Source organism: Diospyros lotus, chromosome 8 (assembly GCF_014633365.1).
Source record: "Diospyros lotus cultivar Yz01 chromosome 8, ASM1463336v1, whole genome shotgun sequence".
In the NCBI taxonomy this organism is placed as follows: Eukaryota; Viridiplantae; Streptophyta; class Magnoliopsida; order Ericales; family Ebenaceae; genus Diospyros; species Diospyros lotus.
In genome coordinates this window covers 15,396,998-15,412,006 of record NC_068345.1, presented here as the reverse complement: position 1 = coordinate 15,412,006, position 15,009 = coordinate 15,396,998, and the positions used below count along the sequence as shown (strand labels likewise).

The following is a 15,009-nucleotide window of genomic DNA, read 5'->3' as shown; positions in this document are numbered from 1 at the left end:
ATTATGTCTAGAGGTGTTTACAGAGTAAAAGAACATATTGGCCATATTTTTGGAAATGTTTTTGCATGTCCAAAATCTACTCCAGATGATCAAGCCAAATGCAAGAATGTTATTGTCGAGACAAAGAGTAAAAAGAAGAATAAGTAGGAGGAAGATTTGATGAGATCCTCTATTAATATCTTTGAAAGGGGGGAAGGGGATGATGAAGATGAATTACAAGAGTTAGCGAGCAGAAAAACGCCCTGTACTCTTGGCCCTATGGATAAGTTTGCGAGCTCCATCAGCCCTGAAACTTGTTTGAGTGTGGGAATGACATAAAGAAGGAGCTCCATTATGACAGATGCGTGGACAAATAGAAAAAGGAGGAGCATCATGAACCTGTGTGTTAATTCTAATGCGGGTACTGCTTTTCTTTCTTCTAGAGAGTCTTTAGATGAAACACATACAAGTGAACTCATCTTTGAGTATGTGGACAAGTGCATTGAGCAAGTTGGGCCACAAAATGTCATTCAAGTAGTAACCGACAATGCTGCCAACATAAGATCGGCAAAATTGTTGAAGGTGAAGAGGCCAAATATCTTTTGGACCTCATGTGCTACTCACACCATTCATTTGATGCTTGAAAGTATTGAAAAATTGTCGAGGTATAAGAAAGTCATTGATTAGGCCAAGAGTTTGGCAATCTTCATTTATGCACACCATAAGACCTTGTTCTTAATAAGGTCATTTATGAAGAAGAGGGATATAGTGAGACCGGAAGTCACTAGATTCGCTTCTTCTTTCCTTACTTTGCAAAGTTTGATGGAAAGAAAAGGCTCAAATTAGGATAATGTTTACTAGCTCCGAATGGGAGGAGTACAAATGGTCAAAGACTGTTAAAGGAAAAGCAGCCTATGCTACTGTGATAAGCATTGCCTTTTGGAATGGCGTGACTATATGCCTTAAGGTTTTTGCACCTTTGGTGAAGGTGCTTCAAATTATTGATGCAGATAGAAAGCCTTTTATGGGTTTTTTATGTGGAGAGATTAAGCAGGCAAAGGAAGATATTAAGGAGGCCCTAAATAATCTTGAGAAGAATTATCATACCGTTATGGAGATTATTGAAGCAAGGGTGAAAGATAGGCTAAATAGTCCACTGTATTTTGCAGCTTATTTTTTGAATCCCTACTACCTTTCAAGGATATGGATATACAACTTGATAATGAAGTGATGGATGGGTTTTTTAACTGTGTGGAGATGTTTTATGATGGTGAATTGCAAGGCCATGTTATAAATGTTGAGTTGCCAAAGTATACTAGTAAAGAGGGAGTTTTGGAAAATCGTAGGCAGCTCAAGAGTGTGCGAAAAATGATGACAGTTATAATCCAAGTATAAAATTCCTTTAATCCTTTCTATTGTATATTAGTGTATAAATTTGTTTACTTTATACTTGTTTGACCTATGTAGTTACATGGTGGATGATTTATGAAAATCAAACTCCAAACTTATAACGAAATTGGAGCACTTTTGAAGGGATTAGTGTATATTTTAAAACGTTTTTAATATTTTAATTTCATTATCTCTATGAATTATCTTATTTGTGTAGATACATACGAAGAAAGAAATAAACTGGACGTGAATCGATTGAACAATCTAGTCTATGTCCAATTTAATGCAAAATTGATGAACAAGCACAAAAGGGAGAAGGAAAGGAATGTTGATGTGCTACTTGCTAGTGATGCTAGTAATGCACAATGATGGATCGTTGATGAAGAAGTTGAGCCTAGTACGGGGCTCACTTGGGAAGTGGTTGGTGAAGCATTTGAAGCAGACGAGATGCTTCAACCTCGAAGAAGTTTAGGGTGAGAGAGTTTCATGAAGATGATTTTCAATCAGAAGAAGAAAAAGCTGAGCAAGAAATCAATGAATTTGATTTTGAGTCCGATGAAGATCGTGTGTTAGATGAATATGGAGAGGAAGAAGTCCAATTAGATAGTTAGATTCTTCGAATATGATTTATGTTGTATTATTGCTAATTCTGCCTTCTTGAACCTAGAACTAATCTAACAGTTTGTTTTCTCAGGTTTAATTTAATTATTTTACTTGTCTTTGCAACTTTGATTTATCTGAAAATAACATCAAATTACATAAAAAAGGTTTAAATTAAAAAAAAAAAACATTTTTCCTAGGCGCCTTAGGCGCTAGGCCCTCGTTTGGCGCCCGACTAGTGCCTAGTGCGTTTTAGAACACTATCTGAATACAGGTATATGCATGCTATATTCATTGTTTATCTCTTCTTGATTATCTTGTCTTGCATTGTTTATCTCTTCTTGCATTGTACAAGATCTTAGGATATTTGTCTCTCTCTCTCTCTTCTTTTTCTGGATTCTACATTCTAGTGGGTGATGCCCTCTTTGATTTTTCAGTCTACTTTGTGCATGAGGTAGGCACGCCTATATTACCATTCTTCTAGTTTGTATTTTATGCTTCACTTGAATGCAACATAATTGTAGAGCTTTTGAGGGTATGTTGAGAAAGATAATGTTAAGGAAACCATTCTTGTCTTTTTTTTTTTTTCTTTTCTTTTAATGTCTTGGATGAGGTTTCATTTTTAAGTTGTTACAAGTCTTTTGGTGTCTTTTATATAGGGTTTGCCCCCTTTTCGTCATTTTGTGAATTCAAAGTTTATTTATATATATATGTATATATATAAATTGGAGATTTATAACTAAATAGAATGTGTTGTTTTAAATCCTTAGTCCAATTTTTGTATGTAGACCATAGCAAAAAGAAAGCTCGCTCATTGTTTATGGAGTCTGACATTAATATGGTGGTGCAGAAATGAAGGATCCAAAAAACTCGAGAGTTATCATATTCTCAAACTTCAGAGGAAGTGTCAGGTGAAGATGATTTCATCACACTGCATTGGAGTTCTTTTGTTATTGCTTTGGGTTTTGCTTTTTAAAAGTAAAATATCATTTTGTCCCTCAAATTTTGCTTCATTATGTATTGTCATCCTCAAACTTCTGTTTTGCTATTTGAGCTCTTGAATTTTATAAAATCATCTACGTGTTCCTACTTGTTAAGTAATAAGAAAATTCTAAAATGAAGAAATTAATCCATTTTAATCAAGCAGAAATTCAGAAATATTAATCAAGCAGCCTTTACACTTAAGATATCTTAAATTAAGGAGAGTTATATGAACAAATCAACCAATTGTCTTGCACACGCTCCATCACAAACTGAAATTGAACTTTACTTACAACAGTCAATTGGTTTGCTTTTCCCATTCAAAGATCTCCCCTAGAGACATTGTTAATGATTGGACCATGATGACTTATTTCTAGAGCTTGAGGGCATAAATAGAATAATTGAAAGTTGGAGGACAACATTGATTTTTAAGCAATTTCAAAGGTAGATTGATAATTTTCCCTTCTCTATTTCGTCTCAAAATATCACATCTACTTCAGGGACATAATGGATGCATTAGCAAACATCTCAGAGTTGGTTAAGGCTACCCAGTTTGTTGGGCAAAGCTCAGGTATGCATGTTGACACCTTTTCTTTTTCTTTGTTAGGCTGTAATCCTGTTGAATTTTATTTCTTTTTTTTCAGAGTATTACAACTTTTTCTTTTATTTACGAAGGGCAATGGCCCCAAACCCTAACCTGGAGGACCATGGGATCCAAGGAAAAATCGGGTTCGGTCAACCCAAATGCCCGTGCGGGTGCCGTTTGGTAATAAAAAAAAAAAAAAAAAAATTCAACATTCACAGTGAGTTGAGATAAATGAAAATAAAAATAAAATTCAACGATTACTCAACAGGTCGTCACAATTAGTATAAAATTAACTAATGGTCTTAGTACATGAAGTGCTTCTATATAATTGTATTATACAGGAAAATCATTAAAGGGGCAATCACAAAAAGTTCAACAGTCAGTTCTGGAGGTAAATCTTTTGGTTATTGTGTTTTTTTTATTTCTAAGTAGTTTCTTCTGCACTCTTTTCTTTGGCTTACTTCATTTCCTTACAGAAATTCAGGTCTGGTGGATACAATGTAATTGTTGCAACATCAATTGGCGAAGAAGGTCTAGATATAATGGAGGTTGACCTTGTCATTTGTTTTGATGCTAATATCTCTCCTTTGCGGATGATTCAGCGCATGGGAAGGACTGGAAGGAAGCATGATGGACGAGTGGATATCCTTTTTCTGTCTAGCTACTTCATTGTGTTGATTTCCTGAATACTGTATTCAATTTCATAGTACTAAATTTCATATGTGATGTTTCTCTGGTTTTGAATTTATTAAAATAGATATTAGCCTGGAAATCTTTAGATTTGTTTCACAAAAGCTCCTTAACAACCTTTACTTGTTTTAGCTTGTGAAGGGTCAGAGTTGAAGGGTTATATGCGAAAGCAAGCAAGCAGCAATACTGTCAAGAAACACATGCGAAATGGGGGAATGAATAGCTTCAATTTTCATTCTAGCCCAAGGATGGTAAATCTTTCCAATTGAGGTTACTTAGTGTCTCCCTTTGATTTTTCAGTTATCACCTTCTTAAACTCTTATTTCACATTTTGTTTTATTTGTAGATTCCCCATATTTTCAAACCAGAGGTTCAATTTGTCGAGCTATCAATTGAGCAATTCATTCCCCGTGGAAGAAAAGTGAAAGATGATCATCCTATTGAGAGCAATATTTTCAAGGCTAGACTTACTGATGCTGAGACTGATTTACTTGCTAAGTACTTCCATCCTGCCAAAAAATGTACTTGGAGACCATCACTCCTTGCCTTTCCTCATTTCCAGGCATTTCCCTCCAGAGTGCAAAAAGTAATGCACTCATTCAGAACATCGATGTTAATTGATGCTATGCAATGCTTGCAAGGCTTATCATATACTAGAGACAGCAAAACCTTATTTGCTGAGGTTGACTCCTTATTCTGTGTTGGATTTGGCTTATTCTGTTATATATTTTTTTTACTAATATGGCATATGCCAATGTTCAGGATGAATCCCTATCAAATGTGGGCTTAGGAGTTGAAATTGTTGATCAGTTTGAGAAAGGCATGAAAGGTAATTCCATCATCCACAGATCAAAAAGCTTGCAGACAAAAGATTCTTGTTCTTAAAGTTTTGTGCAGTCCTTCAGTGTGGGTTTTTGATTTCTCTTTTGCCTTCTGCCACTATGAAAGTAGAAACATTTTTGTGCCGTGAAATATTTGACTGGCAGAGCTGTTTCTTTTCCTCCTAGGTAAGTTAGTAGAGTTGTTCTATTCTCTTGCTCCCATCTCCTCCACCAGTAGTTTCCTTTGTCATGCTGATAGATTTCACGGGAGCTTTGGAATATTTTAGGTTCCTTGTTCATTTTGTTTTGAATGAGTATTTGGTATCATGAGTGATATATATGTTCTTATAGAAGTTCTTGGTTTTTGGAATATGATCATTTCTATTTGTAATTGTTCAAAAATGATGGAGGACAAGATATGAAGTATTTTAGAAGATATTATTAATATGTTTTATTATTTGTTTTAGAATATTTGGTTCATTTATTTCCTAATTAGTTTTTAAAATATTATATAAGATTATATTTCCAAGATTTAGGATAATCTTTAGTGAACTTATATTTTTTTATTCAATCAGTTTTTGATGTCTTTCTGTATGACTGTCTTGATCTAGAATAGAATAAAGAAAGAAGAAGCAAAATGAAGTTTTACAACAACAACAACATATCCAGCCTTTATCCCACTATGTGGGGTCGACTACATAAATTCTAGACTTCTATGTATTTTTGTATTTTGTCATATCTTCATTTAGGCCCATACACTTCATATCAAACTTTAATGTTTCTCCCAAAATCTTCTTAGGTCTACCTTTACCTCTTTTTTTGACTAATTGTTCTATTTCATCAACTCTGTTCACAGGAGCATGTTTTGGTCTTCTTCTCACATGACCAAACCATCTTAGTCTAGTATCTCATCTTCTCCTTGATTGGCACTACTCCTACCTTATTACGAATAACCTCATTTCTAATTTTATTTAAGCAAAATAAATTTTTATTTTCCTGAAAATTTTATAATCAGGTATCTAGGCAGCTAAAGTTGGCCTTCTAATCCATTTTGAGCATGTACACATGTTCACCAATTTGACCCTCACTTAAGAAGAAAACAACCTATTCACTATCCCAAGTATTTGGAGTTGGCACCATCAGGATTGCACTGTATTATTGGAAACCATTATCTCTTCTGAAGGCTCAAAATGAATGGAGTTGTAACCATTTTGATGAAGTGCATAAAAGCAAGTATTTTGGGAAACATTATGGTAGGTGTAAATGTAAGCATTAGCATTATTTATTTATGATATTTACATCCTTATAAGTGTTTTTAAAGCACTTAGAACTTGTTAATATATACTTTATCGTTATATGTTTAGATTACATGCTTAAGTTATTGTGTCTAAATTTTTTTATTTTGTATCATACATTGATTGTTTAGTATATATTTAGTGAAGCACTGATCTGTTATGATAATCTGGAGTGTCACCATGTAACATACCAAAGTTAGGGTTGCAATATTATACATCCAAAGCTATGTTATGCCATGGATTTTCAGTTTCTTCTAGTATATTACCTTGCTGAAGCATATTTCAGATGTACAGCATTCTCATGGTTCCCCTGGAGAGCATTTACACAGGAAAGTAACAGATTCTGATCCATTGCTCATGGAGACCATGGCAACAGAGAAGTATTATCTCCCAGATTCTCGTGTCCAAAATAATCCCGTGCACTCCTACCTATTTGGCTCAAATTTTGTATCTGTTGACTCTTCTGGAAATGTCCTGGTTTTATCTATACCTCTACTTCCTTTAACAGATCATTTGCATTCTAAATGTATGAGTGGGAGAAATGCAATCTTGCTAAACTGTTCAGAGCAAGATTGTTCCGATTCAAAGGCTTCCCAAGGAGGATATAAAGAAATGAGTTCAAGGGTAAAAGAAACGTCCAACCAAACAGCTTTGCAGACAAGATGCAAAGAAGAAAACGAGAACATGTGGACATCTGGTTCATGCAACTCAGTTACCCAGCAAGAGAACAAACTGGATGGAGTTGAGACATCTCTTCAGACCCGTGTTTCCAAGATGAGTTTGTCCAATGAAGGAGAAAACAACATTGAGGCACCTAATGAAAACCGCACAGTTGAACTGCTAGCTGATAATTCAAACAATGAATTAAGAGATGCTGAGCTTAGTCCTCGACTAACTAATTTTATCAACAGTGGTGTTGTTCCAGAGTCTCCTATTGATTGTGCTGGTTGGTATTTCTCCCTAAAATGTGATGCTTTGTGCATGTTGACAGTCAAAAACCTAAAAGTTGATTACATCTGCATTATGCTGTAGAAATTGAAATGCCAAAACATCTCAACTTTTACAGGGATACCAAAAGGTAAAAGTGAAGGCAAGTTAACAGTCCCAATCCTTGATTCACCTGCTAAATCAAATACCCAAGTGTTCCTGGAGTCTCCAATTCCTGAGAAGAAAGAGAAGCCAATTATGAACGGTGGTGCATGTGGAAGAGATGTTTCAGCTTCTGTTGTTGTAGAAACTCAGACTCCCGTCCTCAATGCCAAATATAGTGCCGTAAAAGAGATGGTCTCTGCTTTCCAGTAATTGAGGAAGCCCAAACCCCTTTGGTAAATTCCAAAAACAACAGTTGCAGTGAAGACTGGTGCTTGAATTCTGGAGGTAAGTCAGCAACTGTTCAACAGGAAAAGAAGTATAAAAGGTTGCGTAAGTATGGAGATCACAGCAAATCAAGGCCTCCAGAAGGCACAGAAGGAAATATATACCGAAAGACAAAGTCAGCCAGTGCTCATCCAAGGCCAGATCCTGTCTATGTTAAGAATGACAGAGGTAAAATGGAACTTATGCATGATGCACACTGTAAATGTCCATAATCTGGTTCCTTGAACACCCCCACACCACCACCACCATCCAAAAAAAAATCTCTGTTGGATATAGTATCTCTGCTCCGTCCACTTATTCATTGTTTAATCACAATCTGTTGTTACATTTAGGAAAGAGGAAGCCAGTAAATGACGCCAGAGCTTTCATCGAGGAGGAGGCTGAGTAAGTCTTTGCTTAAACTGCTAGCCATCAAAATTTAGAGTTAGTTCAGTGTAAAAAGTCCTGATTTCTTGATTTTTTTATACACAGGGTATCTTCAGAGGTTGAGGTATCGGATGACGAGGAAGAGGAGCAGGATAATTACTCTTGTGATAATAGCTTTATTGATGACAGGATAAATCCCACTGCAGCAAATACTCAAGCAGAAAACAGTAGAAGTGACATGATGGCAATTTACAGGTTTTTTTTTCAGTTTTTACCTCTTTCTTCTTCCATTTTTATCCATGGTCACGTGAGTAGAGACGGAAGCGGCTATAGAGAGGTACATGGAGGGTATGGATTCGGGGAAATTAATAATGAGGGTAAGTCTATTCTAGATTTTTGCATGGCATATGGGCTCATCATAACTAATACTAGGTTCAAAAAGAAGGACGAACACTTAATCACATATAAAAATGTCACATCAAGCACTCAAATAGATTATTTCCTCATGAGACAAGAGGATCGGTTATGTTGTAGGAATTGTAAGGTGATACCGGGGGAGTGTTTGACTACTCAACATAGACTTTTAGTACTTGACGTCCAAGTAAGAAATTGGAAGAGAAAAAATCACATAAAACAAAATCCAAGAATTAGGTGGTGGGATTTAAAAGGGGAGAAACAATTAATTTTCAAAGAAAAATTAAGAGGTAGAAGGGAATGGAATAGAGAAGGACAATCAAACTAAATGTGGAGGGAAATGGCTACTGCCCTGAGAAGCACGACAAAGGTAGTCCTTTGAGAGACAAATGGTAAAGCTCCAAACTTTAAGGAGTCTTGGTGGTGGAATGAAAAGATACAATTGAAAATTAGAAATAAGAAAACTTGCTATAAGGCTGTATATCAGTGTAACAATGAAGAAAACCTAAAAAATTATAAAGAAACAAAAAAGGCAGCAAAAAGAGCTGTTAGTGAAGTAAGGTCAAAAGCATATGAGAATCTATATAAACGACTTGATTCAAAAGATGGAGAAAGGGATATATATAAATTAACTAAAGCAAGAGAAAGAAAAACAAGGGATCTAAACCAAGTGAAATGCATAAAAGATGAAAACCAAAATGTATTAGTGAATGAGAGAGCAATTAAGGAGAGATGGAAGGAGTATTTCACAAAATTATTCAATGATGGTGAGGACACAAGAGTTAGGTGGGGACATCTTAGTAACTCCGAAGGGAACGTGAGCTATACATTTTATCGACGCATAAGTCCAAATGAAATAAGACAAGCATTAAAAAAGATGAAAAATCATAAGACGGTGGAACCGGATAATATACCAATAGAAGCATGGAAATGCATGGGAGAAGAGGGCATCTCTTGGCTAAGAAAATTATATAACGCAATCCTTAAATCAAAAAAGATGCCAGATGAGTGGAGGAATAGTACTTTGGTTCCTATATACAAGAACAAAGGAGATGTTCAAAACTGTGAAAATTATAGAGGAATTAAGTTAATGGGACATACCATGAAACTTTGGGGGAGAGTAATAGAGTAGAGGCTTAGAAAAGAAACAGATGTCTCGAAAAATTAGTTTGGTTTCATGCTTGATAGGTCAACAATGGAAGCTATATACCTACTGAGACGCCCAATGGAAAGGTATTGGAATCAGCAGAAGGACCTGCATATGGTGTTTATAGATCTAGAAAATGCCTATGATAAAGTCCTTAGAGAAGTATTATGGAGGGTTTTAGAGAAGAAATGAGTTTGAATAGACTATATACAAGCCCTTAAGGACATGTATCACAGTGTAGAGACAAGGGTCAGAACATGCGGAGGGGATACTAAACCGTTTAAAATTATAATGGGACTGCACCAAGGTTCTGTACTAAGTCCATACTTATTTGCTTTAGTAATTGATGAACTCACTAAACACATTTAGACAGAGGTGCCATGGTGTATGCTATTTGCAGATGACATAGTGTTGGTGGATGAAACAAAAGAGGGAGTGAACACTAAGCTTGAGTTGTGGAGAAACAATTTAGAATCTAAGGGATTTAAATTAAGTAGAAGGAAAATATAATATATGGAATGTAAATTTAGTAAGAATGCAAGAGTGGAAGATATTGTAATAAAATTGGAAGACCAAATCTTACAAAGAAAAAATCATTTTCGATATTTGGGATCATTGATTCAAAAAGATAAAGAAATTCACGAGGATGTCACGCATAGAATTAATGCAGGTTGGCTAAAATGGAGAAATGCATCGGGAGTGTTATGTGATGGTAAAATCCCATTAAAATTGAAAGAAAAATTCTATAGGATAGCTATAAGACCAGTCTTGTTATATGGCTCAGAATGTTGGGCAGTCAAATATCAGTATGAGTAAAAGACGAGCGTAGCGGAGATGAGAATGCTAAGATAGATGTGCGGCTATACAAGATAAAATTAGAAATGAGGTTATTCGTAATAAGGTAGGAGTAGTGTCAATCGAGGGGAAGATGAGAGAGATTAGACTAAGATAGTTTGGTCATGTGAGAAGGAGACCAAGAGACGTTCCTGTGAAGAGAGTTGATGAAATGGAACAATTAGTCAAAAAAAGAGGTAGAGGCAGACTCCGTAAGATTTTAGGAGAGACACTAAAATTTGATATGAAGTGTATGGATCTAAATGAAGATATGACAAAAGACAGAAATACATAGAAGTCTAGAATTCATGTAGTCAACCCCATATAATGGGATAAAGGTTGGATATGTAATTATAAAGACCACCCCACTAGTTTGAGAAATTACAGAGACCTCCCCTACCGTTAAAAATTGATGTAAAATGATTATTTATCCCTATAATTATCTCTCTCGTCTCTCTAAATTTTTTCTCCTCTGTGAAATTGAATATATATTTTTTTAAAAGAAACACTTCTGGTGGCTGATCATGAACCCCAGATGACTTGGGTTCAAACCCCAATTTGTCTGGGGTTCAATTCACAAAGAGAGCTGCCTCCGCCACTTGGCCACCAGGGAAAGAGAGAGATGGAGAGAGGGTGGAGGAGAGGGAGAGATATTTAAATAGGAGGGTATATTGACATTTTAGAAAAATTAACTGTCATTTTTAATGGTAGGGGTATTTGCTGGAACAAGTTTTAAATCTTAAGGGAAGTATCTGTAACTTCTCAAACTAGAGGGGTGGTCTCTGTACTTAATGCCAAACCTCAGGGGTGGTTAGTGTAATTTACTCTTGTGAAAATAATTTACACCTGTTGACTAGCCGGATGTCAGATTGTAAAGATAGGCTGAGGCCAACAGATGGTATTCTAGAATGTCAAGGTCTGTTCTTGTCTTTTCATGATACCTGGAATTCCTAATTTTTCACATGTTCTTAATAATATATGTTCCCACAAGTAAATAATTGTCAGCTCATGATGTTTATGTGCCTGGTGTGACCACGTTTTAGATATGCAGTTTTTGTTAATATGTATGGTCTTTTGAGGGTTGTAGAAGAAAAAAAAAAATGTCTGACTTGCTTATATACAGATTATTAATGTCACGGACCCAGCTTCGGGGGCAATGGCCAGCACAGATCCCTTGGAGGATTTATAGAAAAAGGATAATATGTATATACATAAAACAATGGTGGTAGCACCGTAGCAACTCTAGCAGTACTATGATCCATATCATTGGCATGAGTCAGATGGCAAACATCTTTCATTAATGCATCAACTTTATTTTTCCCAACTTAATTCATCTTAATTAATCCACAGGGTAAAAATCTTTTCTTTAAGTTATTTCCTGGTCAGTACTTGGATACCCATTATCCTCCCTATGACCTTTGTTCAGACACTAATGTGTTAGCTGGATATCACCCTCCATGGCTGATGGCACAACAAAAAATGTAGTTGGGGACCTCCAGTCTCCGTTTGACCATTTGTGTGTACTCAGGACAAGAACAGACTGGTGATCATCTTACTCAGTCAGAGGGTTTGGGATTATTGCTTTTAACTCAATGAGTTGGATCAGATCTTAGAAGGCTTTACCCCATCATTACTCCTCATTTTAATACCACTTTCACCTTCTATGTTCTGCTTCAGTTGACCCACCAGTGACCTCTCAGTAGCACGGTCACCTGTACACATGATATTCCCATAACCCTTAGACACTTAATCACTTCCCAAAGTCCACAATCAACAATCTCACAGTCAATTCTTGCACATGACGGCCAGTTATAACCCTCAACTGTCCTCTTTCCACTACTGATCTAATTTAGTCTCTAGGTTAATCTCACTTCCCATATTCATCTCTTGGCCTCTTATACATGTTTTTTTTCTCTTGACTTAGGCTTTACTCCTTGTTACTTGCACTTGTCCATATTACCACCTCTCTTTCAATATCCTTGTCACATCACTACACCTCCCCCCCCCAAATCCAGTCATTGGCCATCACAAAATAGAGCCATACATCCTCACACCGGGATCATAATACATGACACAAAATTGAGCCCTGCATTATAGGCGTTAAATACATTAACCACAGAACATAAACAAGTCTGATTCTTTAGTTCCCTCCCTCCCCATCGATAACCATGATGTTAATATCAAAATAATTCGACAGTCTCATCACAAAACAAAGCCAGTGTGAGCCTCTACCTACTCACGCTTGGTCTTTAGCAGTTGAGCCATCTGTAAAAATGATAAAATATGCAAGAATGAGGTATTAAAGACTAGTAAGATCACATACCCGCTTAAGCAATGCCAATGTAACAAGACCATATCTCATCTCACACTCCTTCCAGCTCAAGCAACTTTATATAGGCCAGAAGTGTGAGAAGGCAGGTGAAGAGTGGAGCATCCCATTGGCTGCCCCAGGTTTCCAGGATATACATTTGGGTTGCATATCCTCTTTCTCAACACTTCCCAACCTTCCTCAGGCTGTAGCAGCCACAACTAATCCCTTATATGCAGGCAACTTAGCCTTTGCCTATATATATATTCTCTCAATGCCATGCACCCCTTCAGCTAGGTTCATGTGCATATATTCCTATTTCTCCTTTCACTGGCCAGCATGGCAATCAGCTATATGCATATTGTTTTCCCTTCTTACATATTGGAATTTTCTCATTCAAGTGGAGACAGCCATATACATTACGTACTCTTTTAGCTGACAAATCACAAGCTCTCATTTCAGCAAGTGTGGACGCATCAGCCAGAATGCTTGCTAGCTTATCCCCTTTCTTTTCTTTCCTTTTTTCGTATGAGCCCACCCCGAAGAACACAATTTGTCCTTCTACTACCCCTTACTGGTTGTTATTAACTCCTGTGCTAAACTAAGTAGTTTTCACATGCTATATTTTATATGATTGACAGCGCTGCATTTTGCAATTAAAAAAGGGCATCCCTAGTGCATGATGCTCCCCGCTTTCAAGAGTTGGGCGGGCTCATCTCTAGGCAGCCTTGCCTTTGTCCGTGCTGCATTTTGCTATATTTAGTGGAAACTGATTTGTCTTTTTCTATTGACAGGCGCTCTTTACTAAGTCAATCACCAATAAAGAGACTGTCTTACTGCTCCCAAGAGTTTAGTCCCGACTCTGTTGGTCCCCGAACCAGGACTGGTGAATCAGGGAGCTTGGCAGGGACCGTAAACGATTATTTCAGTTCGCATCAAACTGGCTTGGAGTTCTCTGGGAGGAGCTCACCATTCATTCAGTTGGAACCTGAGAGGATCTCTTATCAAGCCATGCCATCCACAAAAAATGGTAATGCTATAGAAAATGAGAACATTTGCAGTCGGAAAAGAAAATTGAGTTTTCCCCAAGTTAGGTCTGTCCCTGCAATCGGCTTAGATCAGGAATTTCGCCAGCAGGATCAAGGGCAACAAGTCGAAGCCAGTGGAGATGCATTTGATGACGATCAGTTCTACGAAGGGCTTGATCTTGATGCTGTGGAGGAACAAGCTGCAAAATTACTTGGGTATAACTCACAAGTTTCAGCGCCCAAAAGAGTGATGATCCCAGATCCTAGGACACCACAGCTTGATGTTCTGGGTTCTCCATCATTTGATCTTGGAATATAACTTATTTTTAAGGATTATCCTTAAAATATTCAGTTAAGAGATTCGTCAAGATTTGCAACATGCCATGCACAACAACAAAGCTCATTAAGTTGAAGGTAACTTGCCTTCAGAAGAAAGTTAGTTTTGATGATGTAAAAGCATGCTCTGTGCACTTGCAAAGTTGTGTACATTAAGGATGATGTATATTTAGTACAGGGCAATCAGTTCTCTTTTTTTGTTCATGTATAGGACAGGCATCCATCGTATGAATTTGATAAACTAAAAGCCAAGAGTGCACCTTACTTGCGAAAAGTATTCAGTGTTACTGTCGGAATTTTTATTTAGAAATGAAATCATATTGACTAGTATTTTCTAAATAGAATATATTACATCATTTTTCTCTTGTCATTAAAGAAAACGGGCAAGACCCAACGGCAGGAGAGGTCTCTCGCCCGCCCCCTCTTGGCAGCAGCCATGCGGGCGGGAGTCTCCCCGCCCCATCAGTAGCAAGGCGGAGGCCTATGCTTCTCCCCCCCCCCCCCCCCCCCCCCCCCCACACACACACACACACATATATATATATATACATATATTAACATATAAATTAAGGCGGAAGGCATGTGAGGCGGACTTTGCTTCTTCCACCAACATATATATATATATATATATATTATAATAACAGGTCATCATGTGCAACAGTGGCTTACTTTCTCCCATTCCACCGTTATATAATATATACATTACAAGATTAGCCTTCAAGAATTTTGCTGGCGAACTTGTGATCGCCCTAACTCCGTCTATTTAGGTCAACCTAGTATGCAACGGGGTTAAGCACAACATAAAAGGAAGCGCACACAAAGAAAATGGCTTGGGTTATGTTCTCTCTAAGCTACCAA

The 15,009-nt window shown here is 37.0% G+C and overlaps 1 protein-coding gene across 1 annotated transcript in view; it reads left to right on the top strand.

Annotated features, from left to right (window-relative positions):
• LOC127808204 (DEAD-box ATP-dependent RNA helicase FANCM) overlaps window positions 1–14,470 on the top strand; it is a 63,717-nt gene extending 49,247 nt beyond the window's left edge. The window contains 13 exon segments of the mRNA XM_052346628.1: window positions 2,819–2,879; window positions 3,450–3,520; window positions 3,877–3,926; window positions 4,012–4,177; window positions 4,349–4,476; window positions 4,572–4,907; window positions 4,988–5,054; window positions 6,628–7,287; window positions 7,408–7,643; window positions 7,646–7,886; window positions 8,051–8,102; window positions 8,190–8,339; window positions 13,582–14,470. Coding sequence (XP_052202588.1) covers window positions 2,819–2,879; window positions 3,450–3,520; window positions 3,877–3,926; window positions 4,012–4,177; window positions 4,349–4,476; window positions 4,572–4,907; window positions 4,988–5,054; window positions 6,628–7,287; window positions 7,408–7,643; window positions 7,646–7,886; window positions 8,051–8,102; window positions 8,190–8,339; window positions 13,582–14,134 — 2,771 coding nt within the window. The 3' untranslated portion in view covers window positions 14,135–14,470.
• The last annotated feature ends 539 nt before the right edge of the window (window positions 14,471–15,009 follow it).